At 43.5% G+C, this 23736-nt stretch overlaps 1 protein-coding gene across 2 annotated transcripts in view; it reads left to right on the top strand.

Annotated features, from left to right (window-relative positions):
- The window catches only part of PDZRN3 (PDZ domain containing ring finger 3), a 240147-nt gene extending 222090 nt beyond the window's left edge, over positions 1-18057 (top strand). For both annotated transcript variants that reach the window (XM_019428452.2, XM_019428454.2), the window contains 6 exons: positions 46-133; positions 10140-10238; positions 11319-11381; positions 13176-13277; positions 14845-14961; positions 15646-18057. In XM_019428452.2, coding sequence (XP_019283997.1) covers positions 46-133; positions 10140-10238; positions 11319-11381; positions 13176-13277; positions 14845-14961; positions 15646-17202 — 2026 coding nt within the window. In that variant the 3' untranslated portion in view covers positions 17203-18057. The remainder of the gene's footprint in view (positions 1-45; positions 134-10139; positions 10239-11318; positions 11382-13175; positions 13278-14844; positions 14962-15645) is intronic.
- The last annotated feature ends 5679 nt before the right edge of the window (positions 18058-23736 follow it).

Below are 23736 nucleotides of genomic sequence, written 5' to 3'. Positions count from 1 at the left end.
ACTTCCAAGTGCAAGGGGCCTGAAAGGTCTCTCTTCTGTTTGCAGGCATCCCTCAGCCCACGAGTACTATGACCCCAATGACTACATTGGAAGCATCCATCAGGACATGGACAGGGAGGAGCTGGAGTTGGAGGTAAGCACAGCCTGTCTAGATTTAGGGCTCCTTCCCAAGACTGACAAGTTCCCTTTAAGTGTAGTTTATGGATGTTAGTAAAATAGCCACTGTGAGTGGATTTTTGTACAAGAACTACTTTCACTCATGCATTTAAAGGCATAATTGAGCTTTTCTCCCAACTCCCTTCAAAACAGAGCATAACAATTGGATCACAAAGCAGAAATGGAGGATTTTTTTAAAATTACTTAAATGATAGGGTAGTAAGTCCTGTTGTAGATCTTTGAATTCGTGTAATCTCCTTTTCATCAGGCTCTCAAGTCCACACATTCTTGCAACTACAGTGAGCTTCCCTACCTTTCTGCTCTTGAAGTCATCACCTTTTGTACTCAGAGGCAAGAATAGGTGGATAAATGATTAGCTAGCCCACACCAACACCAAAGCGCTTGCCCAAAGTTTACTAACACTGAGCTTGAAAAAATTAGAAAATCCATGGCTCTCCTTAAGTGTTACTTGAGGCCAAATAGGACTCAAGATTCTAGATGATGTGTAGTCACACTGGCCTCTCAGGTTTTTTCAATTTATTTTTATTCCAGTATAACTACCTTGCGGTGTTAGGTTAGTTTCAGGTGTACGATATAGTGATTCAGCAGTTCTGTACGCACCGCAGTGCCTATCACGGTAAGTGTGCTCTTAATACCCCTCCACTATCACCTGTCCCCCCTCCCACCTCCCCTGGAGGACATCAGTTTACAGAGTTGTTGTTCTCATTTGTGATTTAGTAAGAGTGATAGAAAATAAGAGAAAAGCCAACTTTCAAGATATATTTATTTATGCTTTTGTGTAAACACTGATTCCTGTATTTCATAGTGTTTTCAAAAAATACAAGAGCATTTTTTGAAAAGTGACTTTACGGAATAGGATAATTGGGACCTTTGAGAAAGATTCGTGATGTCAAGGGTAAACCCTGTGTCACCATCAGAAGGTAAGCCAGGAAAAGTCCCGTAATGCTTTATTCAGCTGTATGGCCAACCATCGTGTAATCTGGGCTACCAACCAACACCTGTGAGGTTGATGAGTTGCTGAGCAGCAGACAAGTGGAAAACAGCTGTGTTCGTCCAGGTTTCCTTACAGTTACCAAGGGTTTTTGTTCCAGAACAGCAGCTGAAGAAGTGTGCAAATAATGTCTTCGCTGGTTGCTCCCGTATAGCCCAATGCAGAAAATCAGTGTATTTGGCACTAAAGTCATGACTGACTCCGGGACATTTCTTTTTGAAAATTTAAATGTCCTGCTAAATGCATATGGTCTAAACTGGAATGGCAGAAATTCTGACTCTATAAACTGCCGGGGTTCCTGCTTGTCATCAACTGTAGACCACAGCACTTGCCATCCACTGACTGCTACATGAAATGTAGCCTTGTGCCTTTCAAGGAAATTAAGGATTCTGCCTTTTATTTATACTTGGCTCATCGCCCCAACTTCAGGGCCAGTTCATGAAGCAGCCAGTGCCTCCCCTAGGACGCTAGCTCTTATGGTGTTAATACACAGTGTTCGCAAAGGTGGTTCCACATCACCTATGTTTGAGAACTGTCAGAGCGAACCACAGTGAACAGATTTTTGTCATAGAGGACTTGTCAGTCTTGAATACGTTAAAAAGCATGGTAAATGCCCTGGAGAGGGGGAGAAAATTGAATAGGCAGAATTATGCACACCTACTTCTCTTCCTCTAACAGTTTCTCTTTGGCCAGGTACCTGTTAACATTTCCTGGGTCTAGAATTCTCTGGAACGGTGCTTTACAAGAAGAAGGGCTATTTAATAATCTTTATAGGACAACACTGCTTTTTGATGATCAATGTAATTGTGACAGAGGTCTTTAGAAAGCTATTAAATATCTCAGGAGCTAGATTTATGGAGCCCATTTGACCTTTGAACAACACAGGGATTAAGAGTGCCGACCTCCTACACAGTCTAAAATCCACGTCTACATTTTCAATCTCCAAAAACTTAACTATTAGCTTACCGTTGACCAGAAGCCTTCCCAGTAACATAAATAGTTGAATAACACGTATTTTGTATGTTACATGTGTTGTATACTGTATTCTTGTAATTGGGTAAGTAGAGAAAAGAAAATAAGGGAGAGAAAATACATTTCTTCCAGTACCTTATTGTAGTTATCGAAAACAGTCCACATGTAGGTGGACCCACACAGTTGAAACCCATGTTGTTCAAGAGTCAGCTGTATAGTGTAGACTTGGTAAGTCATGGGCACTTAGTTAAACTTGAGTTGATAGCAGTGAGTTCTTGAGTTCTATTTTAGTGTCTAACACTTTCGAGAGCCTGATGGAAGCTATGGTTTCTTCCTAGAAACATGCTCATGTCTAAAAAAGCCTGCAGATGGTTTCTGGAAGGTCATTGAGTTCCTACAGTATCTGTCCAATCTGGCCCATTCTGCCTTACAGTTTGTTACATCTGAATACCACCAGAATCATTGTTTACTTTCTATTTTGCTTTAATCCAACTCACTTAAACCAAGGTAAATTTATTCTAAAGGAAATTCTCTATAACTATCTCCAACAGAAAATCAGCATCACTGCCATAAATAGAAGGTGCTATACAATATAGACAGTGGACATAAGGCAGTGTTACCGCATCCTAGTGTTAATTGGTGGTGCCTGGCAAGGACTGGGAGCCTGGGGCTGATTTGCCCTACTCCTTCTTTTTCTCTTTCTTAAGAGATTGGCTTGTGTTAAAGATCTGTGAAGACTAGCCAGACTGAGTCTGCCTTAGTAAACGAAGTAACTTTCTCAGTGTGAACTATCTTCAAACATCTTGCTTTTGGTAGACGCCACTCTAAAACCGTTCCCTAGAACCTTGTTATTCAAAATGTGTGATAGGAACAGCACAGAATCACCTGGGAGAAGGCAAGAAATGCAGAATCTTGGCGTTTAAAACTACCAAGTCAGAATCTGCATTTTAACAAGATGTCCGGGTGCCTCGTTGCACATTAAAGCTGGAGGAGGCCTGACGTCGAGGTGAAGAAGTCCAAGCTTCCGTGTGCTCTTGTCATGGGTCAAAGCAGTGGGGCTTTGGTTGCCCATTTCATCCACTCTCATGTAAAGATGTGCCTCCAAGACTCCAATGCCATCTACGCTTCCCCGGGGCAGAGTGAAGTCCTATGGACTAGAAATGACTCCGCCCCCTGTAGACATGCAGCACTATGCTAAGACTTTCTTCTTTTCATGATTAAAAAGCAGAGGCCAACAACCCCAAGTATTTAAGAGATTAGTTGAATGTTTTAAGTTGGACCTTTGATGCCTTGAGACTTTGCTAAATCCATGATTATTTTCATTTCTACTTGCCTGCTTTCACTGATCATCTGTTACACTGAATACACTGGTGCCAGAAATGCCAAATCAGGAAGTCACCACCCTGCTTGCACTTAAGGAGTTGAAGCCCCTTGTGGCTCATTAGCCATTAGGATTGTCAGACGTGAGCTTGGCATCTTCTGAGAAAACCAATATATGGTCATGAGTCCATGCCAGGCAGGAAGGCTGCTCTCACATTTGGACTTTTGTTCTTACCAGCTTAGTTGTCACCAGGTGATTTCTCTTAACTAAGCACATCTCATAAAGTGAACCTGGTGGTTTTGGATGAAAGGTCTATTCTAAGTCCAGTGGGAAAGACTCCAGAGTCTTCCTGGAGCTTACTGTTGCATTTTCTCAGGAAGAGAACGATGTCTGTACCTCCAGTACTGCCCTGTTTCAGAGGCTTTGGAAGGTAGTCTGGTCAGTTCCAGAATGTTAATAAACCAACCTCAGTGCCAAGAATTGGGTTTGCTAAAACAGACCCGGTTTTTAGGGAGACTGGCACATACCTGTCATCTCCTGCTTTTCAGAGATTTCTTAGAACAGCCAACAGTCTAGTCTGTCTCTGCTACATTCCATCCCCTTGTATTCCCCCGCTTTGGGGTGAGATTACAAAAAGAGTGTGTTTTGGGTTGGGGGTCCACTGTTAACACACCACTCAGCCTCTGCATCGAATGACATCAACGTTCCACACCTTTTGAAAGATAACTAGTTCCATGGATTATTATATAGGAGGAAACTACATGAGTGTATTGGGATAATACTGAAGCACACGCGTAGAGAAAAACAGATGTTCTGTCTTTTAAAGCACACAAAATGATCGTATTTAGGCAAGTGTCAATTCCCTGTTATTGTGAAACTGTGTAAAGCTAAAAGGATTATACCCAAGTATACCCAAGGGTTGAGCAGCCACATAATTACCCATAAATTTTCAGGTACTGAACACCTGTTCTAGATCTTCCTGTAGGCAATTAAGAAGGAAAATAGATGTCTGAAGAAGGTTTTTTCCTTAATCTATTGTTTTAATTTCCCAGTTGCTTCATCAGTAGCCACCTCTCCACGCTGTGAGGCTCCCCTCACCTATGTTGTGTTCTGATGATGTAATTTTGAGGTGAGAAAAGAGAAGAAAGCTGGTTTCAACGGGGAGACTAAAATGACCTCCAAACCTGGTTTCATTTGAATAATCTAAGTAGATCATTAGGGATTTGGAATTGTCCTGAAGAAGATACAGGATGCCTCAGCGAATCTATACTTTTTTCTTTAGCCTTTAAGGGTTTCTCCGGGGAACCTTCCACAGTCAGCCCTGCCTTCCCTGAGTTGGCCTCCTCACCCTATTAGTATAATCAGCACTTTACCATTCTTCAGACTACTATGTACACACCAAAACCTTCCACCCACTCTTCTCTTGGTCCAAATAGCCCCTGCCTAGATCTTAGTGTGGCCCAGTCTGGCACCGCCTTTTGTCCAAATGTCACCTCCAGGGAGGCTTCCCGAGCACAGCATCCCTGCCCCATTAGTGCCATCTCTTACTTATTGTCTGGCTCCTCCACTAGAATACAAGTCCCATGAGAGCTGGGCTCTTGTCCAAATCGTTCGCACCTACACTCCTCATGCCTGGATAGCGCTTGGCACATAGTAGGTAACTTGTGATCATTTGTTGAGTGAAGGAATAAATACCTTGTTACCGTATCTCAAATGAAGGTTTTTGAAGGGAAGTGCAGCCTGTTTAGAGACACCTCTGTGTTGCATTTAGCCCTATGCAGACACAGAAAGGGTTGAGATAATTTAAAGAAATATGCACAGCAGTTCTGAACCGATAAGGTAGAGTTATGCTTCAGTGACTCGTCTTCCCAGAGTGGGATAAGCCATTGAAATTAGTCTCTAGGATCCCCTCTGATTAAAGTGGCTGACGTTGAAACAGAAAGCTTGAATCACCCAGGTGGAATGGCCCCATTAATTCTCTTAATTGGGCTATCGTTTCAATTTCATCTGAAATGTCAGGCTTAGCAGTTCATTTTTATCCAACAGTCCATCTAGACCAGTAAGCAACAGGACACCGGTGGTGGGGGAGCTGTAATCCAGATAATGCTAATACATTATTCATACCAGTTTGATTAATGGTCTTCTTTGAAATCTTATCTCCATCATCACAGACAGATATGTATTGATAACCTCTAAGCTTTCAGTGATGTGCTCAGTTGCGTAAGGCTCTGCCTTTAGCTTGGAGTCAGAATGCGATGTTGAGAATTTACAAACCACCCATTGAGCTTGGAGAACTGTCTGCTAAGCCCCCAAACACCATATCTGGTTATGAAATTGTAGAATAGCTGAGAAGTTTCAGAGAAGTGAAGTGACTTTCCCAGGACAGTCTAGCTTGTGAGTGGCAGAGCCAGGATTGGTTTTCATTTGGATTTTTTTCTGCCTTGCAATCTCAAGCTCTTTTATTGAATTTTGAGCACCTACTGTGCACAGTGTATTTGGCTAGATCCTTTTTTACTGCACACGTTATTACACAGCTACTGTTGCCTTAATATAATCTTCTTTAGGAGCACCCAAGATAAAACTCAGATTTAGAGAGAGTCAAGATGGTAGTGGTAGCAGTTCTTACTTACTATGTTGTTTTTCTAGAGCTTCTGAAAACCTTTTATGGTTTGCTCTTTGCTTAGCTATTAGCAACCAGGCTCTTTTTTAGGATGTTGAATCACTCCTTGGAAATTGAGTGACCATAGCTAAGTTACACCATATGCCTTCTTAATGAAATTTTCCTGGCTTTTGTTTAGAGCTCCTCAGAAGATCCAGCTAACACAAGGAAACATTATAGCCCAAGCCATCCTAGGTAATATCAATGTCAAGTACATACCTGGAGTAAACTCCAGAATACCCCTTCCTTTATTATTGCTTGAAATGTAATATCAACATTATTCATCCGGTACCACTCATCCTTTTTAAAACCAGATGATTTCTAAGACAGAAAGCTGTTCCCAAAGGACTAGCCTTAAACTAGAATTACCCTCCCATTCTTGAATCTCTTTTAGAAAGCAAGTCCTAAAGTTTGCTTCACAGCCAAGTGGAATTGGGGCTGGAAGACAAAGCTTTAACATTCTCAAGGCAAGTGTTTCGGATTAGAGCTGGCTTCTGTGCTCTGCCCTGTCACATGGTGTGGGTGTCATGCTAGAACCAGCTTCGTATCCATGTCAAGGATGGAATTTGGCTTTTGTGATATTTAAGTCAAATCTGGCCAAAGTGAAAATGTGACTGTCACCCTCACAGTCTGCCCTGGGAGGATTTGCAATAGGATTTAAAGGCTAAATGCAATGTCGGCTAAATCTTTCTGCTGTAGGAAGGGAGCACTGCATTCTCAGTGCATCACTACCTAGGAGTAGATGGGGTAATGAGAACCTCTTGTCTCCCTTGCAAAAAAGTGGGAATGTTTGACCATCATGTATTGTGTGTAATTTCCAACAGTATTTATTGGAAAACTATTATTAACCGGCTAATCACATGTGGGGTTAATGACAGAATATAAAATGTGTTCAAGGAGAGTATAATGTAGTATCTTTGATTCACTTATCAGGGATTCAGGAATATTGTTTTAAAGCAACTAACACTTGAGGATGTATTCCTCAAGTCTGACATTTTGTACCACCAGTCTGACATTTTGTTGCAAGAAAGTTTTCTCCCTGGTTATCAAAGATTTGTTGAAAGGAACTGGCAGATTCAGAAGGGAAACAGTCCCCCTACCAATGGCAACATCAACTAATGTCCACATTTATAGTTCCATCGTTTTCCAACTTATCTGTCAGTCAAAACACTAACTGAAAAAACATAGTAGAAATGATTTTCACGTTAGGTTTTTATCGAAATCATTTACTTAGCCCTTAAGATAGCTGACTACATGTTGGGAACTAGGCCAAATAAAGGTAATCATTTTTTACATAGCAGACCTTCAGCTGTCACATTCCTTATGAGTCTTCCTTCTTCATTTGAATAACCATAGTACATTATGCTGTTCTTTTCTAAAACATGATTTCTAGACTTTTCACTTTCCTGGGTTCTCAAAATGGAGTCCTCACAGAGCTGTGCTTCTCAGACTGTCTGCAATGAAAAACGATGATGACCAGGTCGACCAGTTGGTTTAATTTTCAGTGTGTTACCAATATGTGGTTGTACCATGTGAGACCATATAGCTCACCCCATATACAGCTTGCCACTTGAGTCCATAGTACCTGAACCGATAGACAATTTGGCCAATGAGACAAGCCTGCAAATCTTGTTCTTGGATATTATGACCAAATGCTGTAATAGTTTCTGAACACTTCCTTCAATGCCTGCACTGACTTCCTCACAACCACACTTGGAAGCACATGTGAACTCTGATATCTTTTATGCTTAGATATTCACCTTGGTGGCTCAATTATTTGGAAAAAGCTATAACTCTTATTACTGTTTTCAATTCTGTTAAAAGGAATATCACAACATTTATTGGCTCATTTTTCTTCCTATAACCTTTCCATTTCTCTCTCTCTGCTTTGGTTGCACATGGACCTGTTCCAAAACCATCTGGCTTCCACCATGATACATAGCACAGGGCTCTGTGGTAGTAGCATTTGGCTACAGTTGTGCATTTGGACCCAAACAAATCATCAGGAAATTCCGCTGATTTGCACTAACCTTGGGAAGGGCTAAAACAGAGAGAGTCTTTGCTCTTACCCAGACCCAAATGAAGAGTAACCTGAGACAGATGTGGGCATGTGTTTGAAACATAAGAGGAGGATGTGTGACTAACAATATATTTGAGGTATGCAATTTGGTTACTCCAAAGGATTTGGGAAGAATTGGCCCTTGTAGTTAAATAGTGACCCTTAAACTCACACTTCCCCCATTACTGTGCTTAAGTCCAGTTCTCAAAACATGAGAAATTTCCATCCAATTCAAGTATCAGAAATGAAAGGGATTTCATTTAATGAAAATTTGCCATATTGCTAAAGCTATAATTAGAAGTCTAACATGTCAGTGTTCAGGAAATAAAGCCATCTTATGGGGGGGTGAGGCAGATGTACCCACTCTGCTATAAGCAATTTCTGGGACTTGAGGCACGTAAACACCCCTGCAGTGATTATTACACTCCCATTTCCTATTGGCTTTCTGTAGGCCAGGCATTGTGCTAAGAGTTCTGCATGCCTTAACCTCAATGAGTCTTGACCCTGCCTAAGGCAGCAGGGTGGCAATTCCTAGTGACACTTAGATACAGCAACAAGTACATGACAAAGATACTAGAAGGAGGTGGATTTGGGATCTGAACACAGGTCAGCCTGTCTTCACAGCCCCAATTCTTTACCACCACATGATACTCCCATCTGTCAGCCAGAAATTCTGCGGAAACTAGTCAGATTGGGACAGTCGTCACTTAAAACTTTTTCACTGGTTCCCACGATGCTGAGGTAAGATCAGAGCTCTTCACGCTGGCCTATGGGGTCCCACCTAATCTGTCCTCATACCTGGCCATGCTCGGCCTGCCTCTCTCTCCCTTGCACACAGGGCTTTGGCATTACTGGCCCAGGACATTTGTACCCACTATTCTTCAGCCTTGAAAATGTCCATGGTGTTGGGTACCCTGCCTTTCACAAGGGAGGGTTCAGGAAGTATCTGTTGTATAACTGCTTTGAGCTTTCCCACAAAAACAAGTGCATCCTTACCTGCCAGGAAGAGTAGAGAGAGAGGAAGTGGTCCCCAGAGACCGTGGTTTCGAAGTCCCATTCTCTCTGAGTGCCTTCACCCTCCTGGTTGGCAAGCAGTCAACAGTAAAAACCAGGCCAAGAGACCTGGTGGAGACCTTATCAGGCAGCCCTTCAAACAGGCCTGTGGCTTACTGCTGCAGAATGTCATCGGGGTAGTTGGCAGTGTGGGAGAGAAGGCAATGTGGCCTATTAATACTTGCAGAAAACCCAGAACTTCGTCCCAAGGCTCCAACAATTTTCAAAGTTCTGACTTCATTCTGAAGCGCAGACTAACTGGCATATACAGGGACGTTCCCAGTGCTCATGTGTCTCACATTTGGGCTCACTTTGCTTTTATCTTATTTAATTTGCGGTAATAGCGGCTGAAACTAATTTCTCTACTGTAAATATCACAGCTGTTGTGGAAAGCATTAATTGCGTGCTATCACGTTACCCTCCTTTCTTGGATCAATTTATGTGTAATCTGTTTGCAAGTTCTATTACTGTGAATGTTAAGGGAATGCAACGTGAAATAATCTAACTGAACACATTGGAAACATTTGTACTGAAATGGCTGGATGGTTTGGGCCTTTGGAAATATTCTCGTTTGTGGCAGACATTGAAAAAATGCTTTTTAAAAGCCCTACCCCAGAAGTCTTGACATTGAGTGAAATATAGGTAATTTTTCTTTTGGGGGATCAATAAAATAACTATTTTCAAAATGACTTTATATTGACTGAAAGGTCAGAAATGCCGTGGGCATTGATCCTGTGTTCATAATCACTTTTTGTTTAGTAAGTTAACCGCTCTACACACTCAAATACAAAGAAATCCAGTTCATCATTGAAACAAAATATTTTTTAAGCCTTTGACCCTTCCCAGCCCTCCCCTCCCCCCCCCCCCACCTTCTGAGGCTCACTAGAAATGCCCTTTCTTTGTCTAGGAAGTAGACCTCTACAGAATGAACAGCCAGGACAAGCTGGGCCTCACAGTGTGCTACCGGACAGACGATGAAGAGGACATTGGGATTTATATAAGTGAGGTATGAAGGCTGAGTATTTCTAACTATCGTCTCAAGACCAGAGGAGGGTTTTTTTTTTTTTTTCTATTATATATTACCCAGCCTTACCTCTGGCTCATTGAGAAGTCTTTGGAAAGACACAAATGTCTTTGTCCCCTTCATCACACAGTCCTTGGAGTTACGTCTTTACATGGGAGTTAAGTTCAAATGTCAGCACATAAGGCAAAATTACCCTGGAGAAGCCTGCAAATCGGCCATAAAACGGAGCCGTTTACATGGTTTTGTGTGTTCAGCCCCAGGGGAAGAAGAGCAGATTCACATTTCCCTTCTCGTGTTCATTGAATGGGATGGTGGATGGAATCATTTACACTTTTTAAAATATTTCTTTATCTCTTACTCTTTTTTTTTTCCTTTTGGTTGAATGTGTATATAGTTGATTTCATGTAAGTTAAATGCATCTTCAAAGTACATAGATGGAAGCTATTTTGATCTTATTAGAGAAGACAATGCAAAGCCACTGCTGTCAGCATGGATCCCTTCCCATATACTCCCATGTCTGCAAGCACAGACACTCAACTGCGTGAGGAAATAAAACCTCTCTCTGTGGGAAGAACAAAGAGTTATGTTTACTAGGCTTAATAATTATTCCTTTGGATGTACTATGTTCACCAAGCTTAAGAAGGTCCTCTATGACTGAATTTGGAGGGATTTTTCCCATACTTAATCCTGTCTGTCTCAATTATATTTTGTTTTTAAAGTTGTTTTCCAAAATTGAAGCATTTAGTACAATAATCAAGGCAATGGCTGATGATGAACAACATAGCGAAGGGTACCCTTGAACCTGTTCTGCATCACACTGGTTTTCATTTCTGTGAATGCAACACAAGTCAGCTGTGCCTCTCCATCCCTTAAGTCCCCAGGGTCTGCACACACTGCCACGTAACAGGGATGCTATGCAAGCATCCGAGAGCACGCCCAGGAAAGGACTTGGAAACAGAGCGATCCATGCTGGTCTCTCCTTGCATGACACTAAGTCTTGTTTATTTCTATACGTGTCTTAGTTCTCCATTCTGTGCTGACATATTCATTGTGTTGTTTCAGATCGACCCCAACAGCATCGCGGCCAAGGATGGGCGCATCCGAGAAGGAGATCGCATTATCCAGGTACGTCAGCTTCCAGCCAGCAGCTTCGTCCCCTGCCTGACAGTGGAGAGCACATTTTATGGATTACGTCAATAGCTTTAGGGCTGAAGAGGTTAAAGAACCAGGATTACCAAATCAGATGTGGTATATAGTGAGGCCAGACAAGTTAAATGAATGAGTGAATCACAAGCCCCAGAAAGTAAGATGCATCAGGGAGTGGGGAGGCCTAGGACAAACGGGAGAGAGTGCCCCAGCACCTTACAGAAGGCGAACCTCATTTCCTTTCATTCTCTTTGGTCAAAGACCACCCAGCAGGGGCCCAGGTCAAGCCAGTAATCTTGGCCACTTGTGAACCAAAATAATTCTTGTTTTAAAAATTTTTTTAATGTTTTTTATTTTTGAGAGAGGGAGACACAGAATCTGAAGCAGGCTCCAGGCTGTGAGCTGTCAGCACAGAGCCCAACGTGGGGCTCGAACCCACGAACAGTGAGATCATGACCTGAGCCGAAGTCCCATGTTTAACTGACTGAGCCACCCAGGTGCCTCCTCCCTTTTATTAAAATTTAATTTTGGAGCACATGTGTCAAGGTTGGTCTTGCCCCGAAAATAGAAACATCTTGGGCAAATTTAGTAAGATAGATGGAGAAGCATTTTAAATTTCATGAGTTGAATGCCACCATACCATAGAATGGCTTCTATGGGTAGTTTCTTCACCAGGACCCCGAATGCTCTTTGGACCCAAAATGAGACTGGCTTGTTTCAACAGCAGTCTGTTTTAATCTCACAGAAATTGAGATTCTTTGCCACAGGGCTTAGCGTCTGCCTCTTCTCAGTCACACCATCTCATTTCTAACCCACCATGTTTATATCTGCCATTACACCCCTCACCACGAGTAATTTTTATTTTCTTCTTCCACTGCTTATTCTGCATTTCCTCAGACTTCATCCCAAACCTCAGCTGCTTAAGAACCCTTTCCTGGTAGAGTAACCCAGACCTTGATTCCTAAATGTGCTGATGCACCTGCAGTCCTGTGTTTGGGGATGCTATAGCTTTCCATTAGCCTTCACTACGGGGCATGGAAGTACTGGGTTCCGGACATGGCCCTGCCTGTCTCCACTGGTAACTGGGTTCAGTCACCCCAAGTCACCCCTTTGCTGCCTCCTGGTTCCCTGGCATAAGGAGTTGAGTGGCAGGCTCACCTTCCTGTTCAGTGGGACCATCCCTGTGCCCCCTGGAGGAATCCTCTGCCTTGGGACTGACACCTCCATACCAGGTGTGAGAGAGTCCCCCTCACTAGACTTTCCGTCCCACCTAAAAAAGGTTCAGGTACCAAACGGGCACCCAAAACACCACATGTAATGCCATTTCCTTATGTGCCTTCCCCTTCCGTAGTGGTCACATCACACCTGCTGCTGCTTTTTCTCCCATAGTCTCTGAAAAGATCTGTAATAATGAGTGTCTGTAATAATTCCCTTTCGGTTCCTGCCTGAGTATTCTGTCTGATGAAATTGCTCAGCTGTTCCCTCTTCACAACATGGTGATTTTTCTCAGTCTGCCTTCTGGAGTCTCAGCGACTTCTGTTCAAGGAGCTTCCACATTAGTAGCCTTGTACACCTGTCACAGTGACAGACTAGTCTGAGCAGGGCCTTTCCTTCTGAAAATGAGCATCCTTTTTAAGCTCTGTGGAAGTTCGGTGTTCCAGCTGTGACTGGGTGACACAGCCGCCTGGAACAGTACGGAATGATTTTGGGTGAACTAATTATGCTGTTGTCCACCCCTCCGATGCCTCATCACTTTTCTTTTTTTTTTTAAAGATTAATGGGATAGAGGTGCAGAACCGTGAAGAGGCTGTGGCTCTTCTAACCAGTGAAGAAAACAAGAACTTTTCTTTGCTGATTGCAAGGCCTGAACTCCAGGTGAGTCAACTTGCTGCCAATGAAGCAGGGTCTGTATTTCTTAAATTTATTTTTTTATTTGGATCTCCTTCATTTTATTAAATCTTTAATATACAAAGTTGAAGTCCGTGGCATACTGAGCATTTGGGTTTCTTTTTTTTTTTTAATATGCAATTTATTGTCAGATTGGTTTCCATACAATACTTTATTTTTGAGACATAGAGCATGAGCAGGGGAAGGGCAGAGAGAGGGAGACACAGAACCCCAAGCAGGCTCCGAGCCATCAGCACAGAGCCCGACGTGGAGCTCAAACTCACAGACTGTGAGATCATGATCTGAGCTGACCTGCAACCAACTGAGCCACCGAGGCGCCCTGGGTCTGTGCTTCTAAAACCAAAAACCCAAGTCTGTTGGCCCTATGGACCACTGCCCAAGCATTGAGTTTGAATTTGAAGGCACTATGTACCCTGAAAAAGTAGTCTCATTTGATGTGACCTAAAATCTGTGTAAGGAGACCCCTGACATGCAGCCTGGCATTTATACCACAGGCCCAGCAGGCTCATTAGCATGGGAATGAGGGAGGAGAAGGAAATATAATGGAATGGAAAACACAGCTGGGGTCATAACCATCAAGATGTTTGAGTTTCTAAAGTTTGACAAATGTTTCAGCCTAGATCCACTGTGTGGACCTCAATTCTAACCCAAGAGCCAAGGGAACCTACCACATGATGGCTGTGGTAACACTGCATAGCTACTACAGCTTGGCTGAGAGTTTGGATAGTCTCATCACACGAAAAAAGTAGCTGTGTGAGGAAATGCTATGTTATTAGGTGGATTGTAGGAATCATTGCACTACATTTATGTATGTTAAATCACGATGTACATCTTACACATCAAATACAATTTTTATTTTATAAAACTAAAGAACTATTCTTATTTTCTTTCTTTTTCTCAAAAGGCCAAATAATAAATATGTTTGGCTTTGGGGGCCATATAGTCTCCAGTGCAATTGCTAGACTCTGCCATTGGAGCACAGAAGTGGCCACAAACAGCAGGCCACATTCAGCCCACGGGCTGTAAGATCTCAGCTCCCTGAAGAGTCTGTGCTAGGAAGATCCTGGCCTAATAACGAGTGATGAGCCTTGCCCCAGGCAGCTAGTTTTAGCACACCTATTTTCTGTGTCAAAAAGAACTCTTCCCATACCACAACTAGACACTCTTCAGGGCCTGCTAACCTTGTGTGTAGGCCAGGAGACAGGGCTGGCCCGACCTGACCCCCGAACACAGCGGGCCTGCTCCACTGACGGTAGCTGCTAGGGATGCAAGGGTGTCACCCTGCAAAAATAAAACCATGGACACCAGAGACTTGGCCAGACATGGTATAGGGTCGAAGGTCTCTTTCACGTGAAAGATGCCAGTTTTCTGATGGACACCAAACCAACGGGCACATTGCACTTTGATGACTCCTGCAAGAGGGAGCCTTCTCCCCTTCTCCCAGGGTAATACCCTTGCTTTTAAAAAGTAAGTAAAATGAAAACAAAAGGAATCTTTTCTGAGGCCTGTGGTGGCTGTTGCTTCTTCTCCGCAGCTGGACGAGGGCTGGATGGACGATGACAGAAACGACTTTCTGGACCACCTGCACATGGACATGCTTGAGGAGCAACACCAGCAGGCCATGCAGTTCACCGCCAGCATGCTGCAGCAGGTAAGGCCACGGCCCCTCACCCCTCTGAGCGATGGCAAAATGTGCACCCTCCATCTCCCTCATGATGTGAAAGACCATCAGAAACCCACCGGCCCAGAAGGCAGCAAGAAAATGAAGTGCTTTTCTGTTTGCACACCAACAAAATGCAAGCTGATACTCTCACCGGCCAAGGGAGTGCAGCTTGGCTTTTAAAGCTGAGCAGTAATGGGAGGTACAGCTGACTTGCTGGCTGTTGGGAAAACACACGGGCCAGCTCTAAAGCAGGTCAGAAAACATGAAGTCATGTTTTCAAAAGTAGAGCAATTCTCTGGGTGTTGCCTGAGCTGCTTAGATTGTTTTAGCCCCCTTCCGTTCCCCCTCCGTGGTCAGAGTCCTGATAAAGTACTAATTGAGTAATAAGGTCCTGTAGGCTTCCTGCTCTCCATGCACTGGGACCTTGAATGGCTAGGATCATTCACTGAGGTAAAGTGACTCTTCCCCTCTGCTTAGACAGGAAAAGTGAGGAGAAGTGTAGGAGTTTAGCACCAGTCGATCTGGCCAGATCGTTGAACTAGTACTGATCCCATATGCTGCCCCTGAGCCTTAGAAAGCCCTGTCCTGAAAAACCCTTGCCCTACAGGAAAGGTGGAACCTGGTAACCACGGGCGGGGCCTCCCTCATTTTGGCCGTTTGTTCTTGTTCCAGAAGAAGCATGAGGAAGACGGGGGAACCACAGACACCGCCACCATCCTGTCCAATCAGCACGAGAAGGACAGCGGCGTGGGACGGACAGACGAGAGCACACGCAACGATGAGAGCTCGGAGCAGGAGAACAACGTCGACGATGCCACTGCGTCATCCACCCCGCTGGCCGGGCAGAGGAAGCTCACTTGCAGCCAGGACACCCTGGGCAGCGGCGACCTGCCGTTTAGCAATGAGTCCTTCCTGTCTGCCGACTGCGCTGACGCCGACTACCTGGGCATCCCCGTGGACGAGTGCGAGCGCTTCCGGGAGCTCCTGGAGCTCAAGTGCCAGGCCAAGAACAGCAACCCCTACAGCCTGTACTACGCCAGTAGCCCCCTGGACGCCAGCAAGAGCGACCCCGAGAGCGTGGACAAAGAGCTGGAGCTGCTGAACGAGGAGCTGCGCAGCATCGAGCTGGAATGCCTGAGCATCGTGCGCGCGCACAAGATGCAGCAGCTCCGGGAGCAGTACCGCGAGTCCTGGATGCTGCACAACAGCGGCTTCCGCAACTACAACACCAGTATCGATGTCCGCAGGCACGAGCTGTCGGACATCACCGAGCTCCCGGAGAAATCCGACAAAGACAGCTCGAGCGCCTACAACACGGGGGAGAGCTGCCGGAGCACCCCGCTCACCTTGGAAATGTCCCCCGACAACTCCTTGAGGAGAGTGGCAGAGGGCAGCAGCGAGGGGGCCGTGGGGACCACGGAAGCTTACGGGCCGTCCCCCAAGAACCTGCTGGCCATCACCGAAGATCCCGAGGTGGGCAGCGCCAGCTACAGCCCCCCTCCTCCTCAAGAGCTGGGGACCAGCCAGGCCCCCGAGAGCAGGGAGCGGAGGCCCAGCGATGACAGCGGGAGTCCCAGCCCCGGCCCGAAGCTGGCCGGCTCGTACCTGTCCCCCTTCCCCCACTCGCCCTACAAACACGCCCACATCCCGGCGCACGCGCAGCACTACCAGAGCTACATGCAGCTGATCCAGCAGAAGTCGGCCGTGGAGTACGCGCAGAGCCAGATGAGCCTGGTGAGCATGTGCAAGGACCTGAACTCGGCCGGCCAGGCGGAAGCCAGGATGGAGTGGAAAGTGAAGGTCCGCAGCGACGGCACGCGCTACATCACCAAGCGGCCGGTGCGGGACCGCCTGCTGCGGGAGCGCGCCCTCAAGATCCGCGAGGAGCGCAGCGGCATGACCACTGACGACGATGCCGTGAGCGAGCTCAAGCTGGGGCGCTACTGGAGCAAAGAGGAGAGGAAGCAGCACGTGGTGAAGGCCAAGGAGCAGAGGCGCAGGCGCGAGTTCATGATGCAGAGCCGGCTGGATTGCCTCAAGGAGCAGCAAGCGGCCGACGACAGGAAGGAGATGAACATCCTTGAACTGAGCCACAAAAAGATGATGAAGAAGAGGAATAAAAAGATATTTGATAATTGGATGACAATCCAGGAACTCTTAACCCACGGCACAAAATCACCAGATGGCACGAGAGTATACAATTCCTTCTTATCCGTGACTACTGTATAATTTTCACTTCTGCGTCGTGTACATAAAAGAGAACGCTACCGTTGGGGTAGAAATTCCTGCCTCGTTCAATGCGGCAAGTTTTTGTATATAAGATAAATACGGTCATCCTGTTTATAGTCCAGATTGGCCAGCTCTGCAACTAGCTCTATTTTAAGTGGAGAAAAACCACCCTTAACAAAGGCAATATTAACAAACAGAGCTTTTTTCAAATAGCAATTGTACTTTTTTACTTCCTACCTTTTACATAAAGTGTTTAAATTTCAAAAAGATCTTTTTATTAAGCATACTTTCACAGAATAATTTGTTTAAAACTATATTCATATAAAAAAGTTAAACACGCTTTTTTTTTTTCCTGCCAAAAACACAGATACAACTGCCAGTGTGTATTTTTAATGGAACTCTATTTTATAATGTTACTTTGTTGGATGTGTTTCATATGAGTGACCATTAATATATAATTTAGGTCAAGGCTTCAACTCAACACTACCAAACTGTGTGGTTAATGATTTAATATACATAACCAAACCAGCAGTGTTTAGAGTTGGGATACACATTTAAACATTTTTCTGGTTAAAGTTCCCAAGAGTGTGTAAAGGTTTTAACAGAAAGCAAAATATCATGCAGCTTTATGGAAGTTTAAAGCATGTTTGCAAATATTGCAGCCCAATGGAAGAATTTGCATGTACAGGAAAGTTGTGGATGGAGATGGTTTGTGGAATTTTAAGTGCTCATTGTAGTAAACCTTTGCTTTGTAGATTTGAAGGGACAGAGTTTTACAAGCAAGCTCATGAAATCATGATTAGTTACAAACATTAAGTAAAATGAAGTTAAAATAAATTATTATTTTCTATTTGACATGTTTTGAAGTGATTCCTCATTTTTTTTTTTGCAGTGGTGCTAAAATAAAAGCCTTTTTCAGTGTTTATTTTTTACTTCCATTACATTATCTACTTCCTTGCGAATATATAAGTCAGATCATCCAATACCTGCATTCTGCCCAAAACCAAAAGACAGACGTGAAACAAATGTCTATCAGTGAAGAAAGAATAAGGCATCAAACTCACCATTTAATCCTCCATTTTGACTCCTGTCTTGCAGAAAGCCTCAACCTGGCCCATTTATCCTGTAGATAAGAATGAGTAGGAGCAAGTTTATCAATCAGGGTCATGTTTACAACGAAATCTCTATGGTCTATTGCAACCATTACTGCCTGCCAGTAAAACACCTCTGGGTGGCTAGCCCCAACTTTCCATTTCTGCAAATTATCTGGTATTGCCACAGAATAACATAAGTCACCAAAATGACTGGGTTTCAAAACTGGTATGTTTTAAAATCCCAACAACCCCCAGGGTCTTAAATAATGAATTTGCTACAAATTGTTCCCTGGCTCTGGTGTTGACACCAATTGCAGCTATAATACCTACTGAAAAAAAATCAAGATAGGATTTGGAAGGGTGTCATTTTCATTTGCGATGATGTCTGACATCTGGTTTATTCCCTGATCTGGCCAAAAATGTGATTGAAATGACCAGGTGTGTAGGCATCTCATATATTCCTCCCCTGTCCCCTACTTCAACCAAAATGCCTTCTTTGAGGCTAAAATCTTGAGACTGACTAGGAGTCAGTCACACTGGGCAACAGAACAATGTCATGAAGGTAAGACACTGAATTGCTTAAGATGTCTGTTCATTGTCTCTTCCAGATTAGGCGCTGCAAAGATAATTACATCTGCTACATTAATCAACCCTCCAAAGAGAAGTTTTTACAAAAGGGTGGACTATTCGGGGCATGGTTTTCCTATATTCTCCCAAGTTCACCAGCCAACAGAACCGGACCCTCGGCTCCCAGAAGATGCGCATCTATAGTGCTCTCTTATCTCATAACATTTCTTCCTAGTTCACATTTCACAGACCATAAACACTGCTGTAAGACACATGGAAGTATGCAGGTTTCTGAGGGGAAATAGCTTTCCTCCCCTTGTCTGTTCTCCTTCAAGGTCAGAAGCAAGTATATGGCCACAACAACCAAGAGCTCCAGTCCAATCATGTGACACAAAAGTCAAGTAGAGAAGTTTCTCACCAGAGCTTCCCACATGCCTCCAGATTTAGGAGTCAGCCAGTGCCACTTAAAAACAAGTCCAATTCTAGATCCTTCCATTACAACTTACTTGTAAAATCATTCTATCATATAGGGGTGCCTGGGTGGCTCAGTTGGTTAAGCATCTGACTTCAGCTCAGGTCAGGATCTCATAGTTCATGGGTTCAAGCCCTGCCTCAGGCTCTGTGCTGACAGCTTGGAGCCTGGAGCCTGCTTTGAATTCTGTGTCTCCCTCTCTTTGTGTTCCTCCCCCACTTGCTCTCTCTCTCTCTCTCTCTCTCTCCCAAAAATAAAGATTAAATTAAAAAAAAAATCATTCCATCATATAAATACATTTGGTCACAATTTGCAATGTGACAGGTTTCCAAATCTAATTGAGCAAATCCACTCCAAAAAGAAATTCAAAGACAAATCAGAAATCATTTTATCCATGAGCAAGAGGCTCAAGGAGAAAAATGGGGCTCATTTAATAAACAAACGGGAATTTGAATTTAGAACCAACCACCTATTCCCACAGCTGTTAGTGCCATGGCGACACAAGAGAGGTAGATATATACAGTTAATTCAGATGCATTCAACTTGTGCCCTCAACCAAAAAATAAACACATTTTACCAGTGGATACCCTGGAGTGAGCATAAGCCAGGAGACATGAATCTGCCATTTCTTCAGTGAATTTGAGCTCCCAAGTGCCTTGTGGTGCTGGCATTTCCCAGCCTGTGGTTGAGTTGAGGGATTTTCCTGGGTAATAGTGACAAGAGACAATTTAGAACTTCTGTTCTCACTGGTGTCAAAGCCTAGCTCCTGTGTCAACAGAAGTTCCTCTGGAACCGACAGACTTTTCTACTGCCCCAGCTGCTGATACTTTATTTCCCTGATTTCCTTGGCCGATGTAAGAATCTAACACAAGCTATGGATTCTCTACACAGAAAAATAGACCTATAATAAGTAACATTGAGGGGTGCCTAGGTGGCTCAGTCAGTTAGGCATCTGACCTCAGCTCAGGTCATAATCTCATGGTCAGTGAGTTCAAGCCCCTCATCAGGCACTGTGCTGACAGCTCAGAGCCTGGAGCCTGGTTCAGATTCTGTGTCTCCCTCTCTCTGCCCCTCTCCCACTCACACTCTATCTCTCTCAAAAATGAATAAATGTTAAAAAAAAATTTTAATAAATAACACTGATGAGTTGTGAATAATTTTAAAGGACTTATGTGCCCCCTAAAGTCCATTCATGGGCTTCAAGATCTAAAAACCTAAACATTAGACCAACTAAACTAGACAATTCTATGGATTTCTTTTTCAAGCTGTTTTTAGTTGTACTTGATAGCACTGTTTGATTTGGATGCCCACTTTTGATGTCAAGGAATACATTTTTTTCCCCATTAGAACCATACTGCCTATGGCAATTAAAACTCAAGAAACCACCAGCAACTATACTCTAACAGTCATTGTGCTCATGGTTATTCCTCTCATAGCTACATAAATTTCAGACTTACAAGACAGATTCCCACTTCTCCACATCAGTCACTCCATTGGCTGGAAAACTCAAATTTAAACAGTACTTCTAAAATACAAAGGGATGGGGCCTGTGGGTGGCTCAGTCCTTTAAGCATCCAACTTCAGGTCAGGTCATGATGTCATGGCTCGTGAGCTTGCACTCTGCTTTGGGCTCTGTGCTGACAATGCAGACTCTGCATGGATTCTCTCTGCCCCTTTCTCACACCCTCTCTCTCAAAAACAAACAAACAAAAAAAACCCCAAAGGGATAGAAATGAGAATTCATTAATGATTCACTGCTACATGGTTCAATACAGGAGGCCCTAGCCATATCTGGCTGTTGAACATTTAAAATATGGCTAACCTAAACTGAAATGTTTTAATAAAATGAATTTAAAAGACTACTAAAAAATTTAAAAAGGACATTTCAATTTGTATGCATACTGAAATGGTAATATTTCACACGTGTTGGGTTAAATAAAATAATTTTAATTTCATCTTTAATGTGGCTCCTAGAAAAATTTTAATTGCCTATGTGGCACATAATCTATTTCTATTGCATAGCACTGATAGAGATTATCAAGCATGAGTGTGCAAAACCACCATGTGATCTCACCAAAGGTGGGGCAGTTGTGCAAGGCAGATGGCCTTATCAACAGTTTAGACTCAGATTATGATGAAATTTGCCCAGTTGAGTGTAGGGATGTGATTTGAATTTGCAACCACCTGATGCCAAACCCTTCACCTGTCACCACGGTGCCTCCATCTGTTTCTCAAGAAGTAACTTGAAGTCTGTTCAAGTTATGTTATTACTTTTAATACGGTCATGACTGCAATAAAAGAAATTGCTTCAAAACGACAAGCATTTTGCTCAGTTCCCTTTGAGTTTTAAATTACAGAGTATTCTAACTCTCCTGGCAAGAACATATGACAGACAACACATAAAAATACAGGAATTTGGGGGCTTAAATTAAGCTTTTCATCTTTTAAATGAAAACAGGAGATCCCAAGTCGCAAGAATCACAAATGTGATGAGGTAGGACTACAGACGTTGCCTGGGGAATACTGGTTGGAGAACTAATTAGTATCATAAACTGAAGTATGAAAATTTACCAAATAATTATCTACTGGTAGCTTTAGAAGTAGGTTACAGGTCACTTGTTAGCAAAATTGCCCCAAACCAAGAAAGCAAACACAGTTGTACCATAAGCAAGTGTAACTCCCAGTTTTATTTGTCTCCTGATTGTTTGAAGCACATTAGGATTTCTGCCGAGCAGCAACTAATTAAAAAGAAATCACTAAAACCGAGATAATATGCAAGAATTCTCATGGCAAATGCTGTAGCCTTCAATTCTGATTAAATGTGAATTCCCTAAAGCAGGTACAAAACAAAGCATGGTTCTTTGGGTTTCATTCAGATGGGTTTTTCTGCTTAAATGATCCATTTTGTTTTAGCTTCCAGTTTCAACTGATCCTGAAAGAGCGCTGTCCAAGGGGGCCTGTGATTTGCCAGGAATGTGGTTTTGCCTTCCAATGGCAGAATGCTGACCTCAGTGCACTCGGCTACTTTTTAAAATGAAAAATGGGCCATTAACGACTCTTTCTTCAGTGGGGCTATTGTAGAGTTAAACTTCCTTACCTATTTGTTGAGTCTTGCCAAAGTCCTCACAAGCCAAATGAAACTGTCTAGACCTCAGTCTCTCAAAAATATATTAGGATCAGGTTGAATGGTGCATTTAGCTCTCTTCCCTTAGCTGCCACCCCGGACATTATAGGTTTGACTTAGCATTTTTAGCTCTGAGGAACAGTTGCCACCCTTGTGCTCTGGGAGCTACATCAAAACACAGCATGGATTTCTTCAGTCAGTACTTTTTTGTGCCTGCAGAGTTTAAGGCCACAGTGAGTTCTCATAAAGCTTTCTGTTGGGAAAGAAAAATCATAACCCAATCATCACAAAAATACTTGAAAAAATATGCCAGCATGGTTACAACAGGGGGTGGATAGAGAGCTAGTGCCACAGAATTCAAGGAAGGTTTCCCAAAAAAGTTATGGTTGAGCTGAAAGCCAATGGTTGGATGTGAGTTAACTAGGCAAAGAGAGTGGTTATATTTGAGGCAGAGGAAACAGCATATGCAAAGGCCCTGAGGTGGGAGAGACATGGCTTACTTGAAACAAAAAAACAAAAACACCCAAAGACAGCCAGTGTAGCTTATGCTCACAAAGCAGTGGAGAGAATGGTGGGTGCTAGGACTGGTGAGGTAGGAAAGAGCCAAACTCTCTGCATGACCATAAATAGCCAGTCAATATGGCCAACATTTATTGCGCACCTAATGTGTGCTAGAAACTATGCCAAACGTTTATATGTGCTAACCTGCTTGAGCATAAAGAGCCTATGAGATGGGTAGGATCGTTATCCTTTTGCAGGTGAGAAAACAAACAAGACTTAGGGAAGCTACTTGCTCAAAGTGAAAGAGCTAGTACACAACTAAGGGGAAAGGAAAAACCAATTCTTTCCAGCCATTCTTAATCACTGTGCTCAGAAATAGCATTTCCTTGACAGGGGGCCCATGGATTTTCACTCTGAGACAGGCTCATATTGCAGCAGATGCCAGACTGGCTTGTTTATGTCTTACTTAGCTCAAGCTTAAACAACAGAAATCTATTTCTCACACTTCTGGAGACTGAGCAGAAGTGTAAGACCAGGGTGCCAGCATGATCAGGTTTTGATGACAATTCTCTTTCTGGCTTGTGGCTTGTAGATGGCTATTTCTCCATTGTGGGGAGACAGGAAGCTCTGGTGTCTTTCTCTTCTTATAAGGACACTAATCCCATAAGGGAGACCCCATCAGGACTTCGTCTAAACTTAATTACCTCCCAAAGGCCCAACTTCCATATGCCAATACAATGGGGGTTAGGGCTTCAGGACACGAATTTGGGAGGCAT

The sequence above is a fragment of the Panthera pardus genome, unplaced genomic scaffold (assembly GCF_024362965.1).
Source record: "Panthera pardus isolate Hobbes unplaced genomic scaffold, ASM2436296v1 HiC_scaffold_8, whole genome shotgun sequence".
NCBI classification, from domain to species: domain Eukaryota; kingdom Metazoa; phylum Chordata; class Mammalia; order Carnivora; family Felidae; genus Panthera; species Panthera pardus.
The sequence above is the reverse complement of the archived record's forward strand: the minus strand, read 5'-3'. Positions and strand labels throughout refer to the sequence as shown.